This window comes from Pyrus communis, chromosome 14 (assembly GCF_963583255.1).
Source record: "Pyrus communis chromosome 14, drPyrComm1.1, whole genome shotgun sequence".
Lineage (NCBI taxonomy): Eukaryota > Viridiplantae > Streptophyta > Magnoliopsida > Rosales > Rosaceae > Pyrus > Pyrus communis.
In genome coordinates this window covers 1025961-1033464 of record NC_084816.1, presented here as the reverse complement: position 1 = coordinate 1033464, position 7504 = coordinate 1025961, and the positions used below count along the sequence as shown (strand labels likewise).

General features: G+C 34.0%; 1 protein-coding gene across 1 annotated transcript; it reads right to left on the bottom strand.

Moving 5' to 3' along the window:
- Positions 1-5423: 5423 nt before the first annotated feature.
- LOC137715362 (nucleolar complex-associated protein 2-like) lies at positions 5424-7168 on the bottom strand. The gene is made up of 5 exons (XM_068454659.1): positions 6852-7168; positions 6574-6660; positions 6251-6345; positions 6039-6167; positions 5424-5955 (listed from the first exon to the last, which is right to left on the bottom strand). Exons 1-5 carry the CDS (start codon positions 6870-6872, stop codon positions 5682-5684), a joined length of 606 nt encoding a protein of 201 aa, XP_068310760.1. The 5' UTR covers positions 6873-7168; the 3' UTR covers positions 5424-5681.
- Between the last annotated feature and the right edge of the window lie 336 nt (positions 7169-7504).

Genomic DNA, 7504 nt, shown 5'->3' with positions numbered 1-7504 from the left:
CTACACCGCAAGCACTGGAAACAATGATTAGGTTAGTATGCTTTCAAGTTGTTATATTTTTTGGTTTTGCTCTGCTTTTTGCAAAACCACACAACCAGAACAACAGCATCTTCTCATTTTTTGAATGCAAAAGCTGGAACAAAGTATATTAGATAGGGTTATTAGAAGAAATTCAATTATTATAATGTTTTTTGTATCTTTATACCAAGAATTTCTATTTTTTATAATTGAATGTAATCCTCTTGGTCCAAAACTACATACAACTGCTACAATATAATGGATAACTATAATTTGTATCTTTATATTATATAAATTTAACCTTTTCCAGTTAACGCTTTTCCAAATTCATTGTTGTTATCGTTGTTCCTATTTTGTAACCGAAATTTTTTCATTTTTAACATCTTATCTTAACTTCAAACCCGCGGCAACACGTTGGTATTAAGCATTCAACATGAAGTATACCACCTTATTTTGAATGAGGTATTATTGTGTACGTGTTAAACTACTATTTGTTTAAATGTGTCGAACAATATCCTTCATTGCTAAGGTGTTTTATACAAAAAGAAAATCATAAACACAAAATTTTGATTTTGATTTTGATCCCCACAATAATTACAGTTGTAGCTATTCTTTTTTTATTTTTAGTTCCTCGTAAAGATTTTGTACTTTTATCACACGTGTTGAGAATGAATCTGAACTTTAAGTTGACCAAGAGAATGAAATTATGAATAAAATTCATTATTCAGCTAATTCACGTATTATAATATCGTTCATATAAGATATCAATTTTGATAATTTCTATCGCTTGATATGCTTCTGCAAATAAATTTTGTTGAATGAAATATGATTGCTAGCACATATAACGATTAAACCCTACACATTAATGCGTTGATCTTGTACCAATAATTCTGGAGACATGCATGAGATGTCACTTGCAACGTTACGCGGTTTGGTGGTATAGTCATTTTAACTAGAAATTAGGAAGTGTTCGGTTTTTCTACTTTAAATTATGAGTTCGATATTATTTTATGGCTGATTCATTATATAAGAGAGCAACGCCTCTCCAACCAAAGCCATTTTCGATCTTCTTTGCAAAAGGAAGTTGGGAAATAGAAATTCCGTTTCAAATTTTCAGGTGAGGAACAGAGGAAGTAGAAAAGCCTGTTTAAGATTATATAGGTTTACTTCGTCAGTGGACCGTGGGGATGATAAAGTTGTGGACAATAGCTGGTGGTTGTGCTTTACAGAAAGCATCTATCTTTTTAACTTTTGCTTCTTGGTTCTTTCGAGGGGTGATAGAAAATTTATAAATGTGTGTCTGGTTTGTGATGTGCGGGTGTGTGTATATAATATATCCCTCAAAGGATGGGATCCCTTTCGGTTACTTTTTGTGAAAATTTTAAGAAACCTCTTAATGTAGATGTTCTTCGTATACCGATAACCAGTTTTCATCATATATTATTTATGTTTAATTTTAAATAAAAAAATTCAAATGATTTCTAATCGCACGATATACTATAAATGACTAAGATATAAAGATTCCTAGAATCCCAAAAATGGATCATGTCCGGATCCCTTTCTCCTAATCCACTAAATTAGGAAATTTGTGCCGTTGAAATTTGATCCAACGGTTGAAGTTACTATAACTTTAAAGTGTTCCTCTGTTTGTAGCCGTTAGATCAAATTTCAACGGAACGAATTCCATGATTTGATGGATTAGGAAGAAGGAATCCGACGAAGATTCATTTCCCTAAAATCCTCACAATTTGAATCTAGATGGAATTCAAATCCTTCCTCAAAGGTGTGTAGACACCTTGTGGGTCCCGCTTTGAATTTTATTTTAATTATTCAAATCATTTGTCATTTACTAAATTGTTGAAAGATCATCTTTTCCAAAAAAAAAAAAACAAATTATACATATTGAAAATCATTGACACGTTTAATTATAGTGAAGAAAATAAACAAGCAAGATATTTGAAGAAAGCCCTAATGACAACCAACTTAATTGAGTGGTTATATGATTTGTAATTTGAGTGGTTTTTTGCATAAATGTGAAGATCTAAAAATTAGAGGATCTCATTGTCGACATACAATTTGGAATCGGCCTACAATAGTATCTCTTAAATTGGCCTACAACTGTCACACATCGATCCCAACAAACATCCTAGACCGACACGTGATGTCAACATATACCTGGTCATTTTCATGCCTCGCCTCCAACTTTCCCAACTTTACCATCAAACTGAGTGAACTTGCAATGTTTAAATAATTTTTTTCTTCGTTTGTTAGCTTGCTATGCAAGTCACACGACATCACACACGCTAATATATAGAAAACAAACCTCCGAGTCCAAATGCAACTTTGAATATTCTCTTGATTGCTCATGAAATCCACAATGGTGAGAAGAATGCTATAACCTCTCGGTTCCTTTAGATCACTTCCGGGAGAAAACATGTTCATATGCAGCAATAATAGGAACAATTTCATTTAAAGTATGTGGTATATATTTTTCTTTAAGGAGAGTATGCGGATTCTGAGTTTTGATGAAAATGTAGGAAAAGAACGCAGAGCTTTACCTTCACACGCTTTTTACCAGTTTCTCTAAATCCAACTGTGAAAACCATATTATCTCTCAAATCCATTTCAATAGGATGCCAACTTAAATGCTTTCCTTTTTCATACCTCAGCCTAACAAGATACTCCTAAATTCAAAGATGAAGAAATTATTGTTGATAAATTTATCTTTAAAACAAGCAAATGGAACTTAAAACAAAAAAAAGTGGTGGAAAGCTCATTTACTGGAATATCAACAGACGCAAGCATGATGACATCAAGAGAAGATGAGAATTATACAAATCTGCACCCATGTGAAGATGAGAGTGACATCAAGAGAAGATGGAAAGGCATGCCTCTCTTAGTCAAACTGTAACCAGTATTTAGAAAGGGAAAAGTAAAAAACATCGTTCCAGGGGTTACCTCTCCGATTAAAGGAGAATTATATTCATGCCAGATAGCTGGAGTAGCACCATTCAAGACCAATTAACTGATGCATGTTTAAATTGTTGGCAGTAGATGATCCTTTCTTTACCATTCCGGAGTTGCCATCTGCATCAATAAAGCCGACATATATGTAGTCCCATTGTGTTGTCCTGACTGATAGCATAGTTGAATTATATTGTAATAGAAAGGCAGAATAAGTTACACTCAAGTGTTCAACTGCTTACACCGAAATCTGTAGGCGCGGCAGCAGACAGCCACTGAGTCGAGTAAAACTGGCATTCTAGAAAGCGGTGCCAATAAGCCATGCTCTCTTCAACCATTGTGTTTGTATATAAACATTTGTGTATACACCTACCTCAAGATGACAGAGGCATTGGAAGATGAGCGAGCATTCCGCCGTATGGAAACCACAGCAGTACATCGGAGAAACAAAAACATCATCAACGAACCAATCAACAACTAGTAATTGATATGTAAGCTAAAACCGGTTGCTATTATATTTGATGATACTGTCCTGAAATTTCAAGAAACATGTAAATGTTAGGGGAGAAATGAAAAATAAGAGAAAGAAGAAATGGTAGCACAGTTGAATTATACTGCTAAAAAGTAATTTAACAAAATTAAAGGCAAGTGGTGTCATATATATACATAAGTACCTGAGTGGTTGATGTAAGCTGACATCGTTTGCCCTCTGATAATCCTATTTTTACTGTTCAAGAATTTTCTCTCTGGGCCGATGACGTCCCACATAGATTCAATCTTTATACAGATGTTGACGAGAATTGAGGTCTGCAGGTACCTGTTGAATGTCCATTTCTGTCCAAAGATTTCCAACTTGACAGAAAATCAGAGCACCATTTAATAATCCTATTTTTATAGGTTTACAGTTTACTCTGTTTGCTCGCTGCATCAATGAAACTGATATACCTGCTACTACCATCACATTGTTCTGACTTAGCATATAGTAGAATTGAACTGTCAAAGAAAAAGACTGATATATAAATGCAATATAGATAAGGCAAACTGAAGATAGAAAAAGTCCTTCACTGCATGAAGGACTTTTAATGCAGTAAAAAAATAAACACTTACGATAAAGCCAAAAACATATCATCAAGTATCCAAAACAAACCTGCAGGAAGATAACAATCTAAAAAGAAGTTGAAAAAAATAAGAATCTAACAAACATCTCCAATTCTAACTCCACAACGTTGCCTCTGAATGATGTAGAACTTGATCAAATTTAAAGAAACACAAGTGTATGAAGCAACCTTCTATTTTCCATAGACAAATTAGTAAAGGAGTGTGGAGGTTTTATATTAGAATACAGGCACAAATCATAATTGTGCCAACATATTCTTTATTAATATTTACTGGACACAATTTCTAATATCAGTGTCATAAAAATGATTTTATAATTATTAAAATATATTGTCTATCTGAAGACCGAAGGGGAAGTAGGTTGATTCATTATTTAGTAATATTTAATGGACACAATTTCTAACATTTGTGTCATAAAAAGAAATTTATAATTATTAACTCATTTTTCCACTAACTTTTGCACGGACGCTAATGGCACAATTGTTGGTTATGTGTCACTGCATGAATGACTTTTAATACAATAAAAAAAATTAACCCTTACTATAAAACCAAAAACCATATCACAAGTATAAAAAAAACTAACCTGCATGAAGATAACAATCTAAAAAACTGTTAAAAAATATACAAATCTAACATACATTCATTGCAGCTGGAAATGATTCACTGTAAATCTAAAACATACCACTTAGTACTACGGTATAGTGATATTCTTCTTTACTTGTAAGTGAGAGATCTGAGGTTCGGCTCTCGCGAAAAACGAATTTGAACAGCATTATTGCTAACTTATTTTCAAGCTAAAATATTGCACAGTAATAAACAGCTCCATACCATTATTTACCACAACCTCATTTTTGTTGTAGTGTGTTTGTGTGCATGTATATGTATGTAGTCTCTAGTTATTGAGTTATATAATATAGTAAAAGGATCCGGCGTGTCCATTCATCGTATATCGCGTGGTAAGTTTTCTTTAGGTACTATTTATATTTGAATTTTAAATTTTAAATTTTAAATAATTTATGACCGCACGATGTACGTAAACGGACATGATTGCGGGATCATTACGATCCGTTCCGTACCATCAAAGGTGTGTATTTATAAACTTTGTTGGTCCCACTTTAAATTATATTTCGGAAAAGGATAAGCATCTATCTTTTTTTTCTTTTTGTTTTTTGTTTTTTGCTTTTTTTTATTTTTTATTTTTTTTTGTATTAGCTTTTTTCCGAGAGATTATATAGAAAATTTAAAACTATGTGTCTGGTGTATGTGTGCGTGTATATGTATGTAGTCTCTGGTTATTGAGGTATATAATATATCCCTCAAATGTGTGTATTTATAAACTTTGTGGGTCCCACTTTAAATTAACATACTTATATTTCATTAATAACAGTTTGTAAATTTATTATACAAATTTGGTTTACCTAGCATTACCCTTTCTTGAAATTATACTTTTATAAGAGGGAAAAAAAATTCAAATTAATCTCTTCACATTGATCAAACAGGAACTTCATGCATAACTTCCAAGTACGTACAACAAAACAATGGAGACTATCGGACGGGCGTACGACAAACTTGGGTCTCTTCGGTTAGCCGTCTTTCTCTTCCTTGACCTTTTGCTTGAGGTTTTGCATTCTTTTTTTATATACTTGTAGAGCGTTTCGGCTTCTTGCTTTCCAGCTTCGAAGGAGCTGGTTTCTCCACTCCATCTTCATCAGCCGAAGAGGTGTCGCTAAAGACCTGTCTTCTTCATCAGAACTGAGTACCAACTCCTGAACAATATCTTCATCCATGGCTACTTGGTCCTGGCACTCAGTCTTTAGCTTCCTTTTCTTCTTTTTCACATCTTTGGGTGGTTCAGCTCTGAAAAACCAATAATAATGTTACAACACAAATACCAAAAGTAAAATTGTATAGAAATCTAGAAAGAGAGAGAGTGACCATACTTGGAATCCTTTCCTGGTAACCAGGGCGACCTAAAGGCAGCAATGCCTTCGTCGTCCTTGGTGTCATCTTCTTCGTCGCTTTCTCGTCCTTTACTTCCAAAGACAGATGAATGCTCGCCCACTAGAACACTGGAAGCAATTAGCATGTTAGAAAATGGAACATCAAACATGATTCTGTGAAAATAAACTCAATAGACAATGCGATCTCAGACCTGGATTCCGACAACGAAGCATTTCTTTGTTGTGCTACTTCATGTAGAGTTGCAACGTACTTCGACAGAAGGCATGCCCCTGACTTTTTCTCATCCTATAACAACATATATAAGGACTTCAGTTTCTCCAAGATGATATCAAATTAAAACGAAATGAAGGCAAATCGTTAAAGATATTTCAGACTAAAACAAAGTTTGATAATTCAATCATGAAAGATCCAAGAAATAGGCATTTGTGGTTATTGGCTGGTAATACATATAGTACATTGATGGCAAAATCACATAAGAGAAAGAAAAAAATTACGGAAGTGCAGACATCAGACCTCAAGCAAATACGCAGCTGCAGGATCATTTGGGAGAAAAGAAATTGACATACGCCTTTCATTTGTAAACTGACAATTAGCCTCGATCTGGGATATGGAAGAGCTGAAACATTAGCTATGTACAACAAGGTTTTCCAACATTTAAAAGACGTAATTATTAACAGATGAAACAGTAAAATAAAAAACTTCTTCAACAAATCGATAGTCCACACATCTCAAGCTCGGGCATGGGAGCAGAGCACATGTGGTCACTAGACTCTTCCACTCTAACCACATACCTGACAAATGAGCTCCCTCATTGATTTCCGAAACCTCTAAACCTTGTTGGATTTGCAGAAGGTACGCAATTCGTACAGCTAGAATAAAAGACAACTCGGGGAAAGCGACAGAATAGCTTGTTGGAAATTCAAATCAAAATAGGTTGCTATTGTTGAAAATCAATGTCAAAGTTAGGCATTGAAAGTTAGGCAATGTTAGGTATGGTTGAATAAAAATTATTAGGTGCAATTAATGTGTTTTGTGTGGTAATAAATAATCTTAGTTTAATCATTTGGTTTGCTATAAATACCCAAGTTCTCAAGCATTGTAAATCATCCCATCCCATCCCACTTCCAATTGTGAAGAAGCTTGTAAGCTTTCTTATTCCAATAGTTTGTAAACCTTTTTCATATATCAAAGTCCAAGTGTTTTGCCAAAGCTTGTTGCTTCCTTTCTCTATTTCTTTCTTTGTCCAATTTTATTTGAGAGTGCAAAGTGAAAGAGGTGTGATAGAGTTTGTAAACTTATCACCCACATATTTTGGTATTGAGTTAGTAAACTGTCAAATACCAACAATTGGTATCAGAGCCAGAATACCATTCTGGCAGGTGCAGCAATTATGGCGTCCAACTTAGTGCAACTCCAAGTTCCCACATTGAAGAAAGAAAATTAT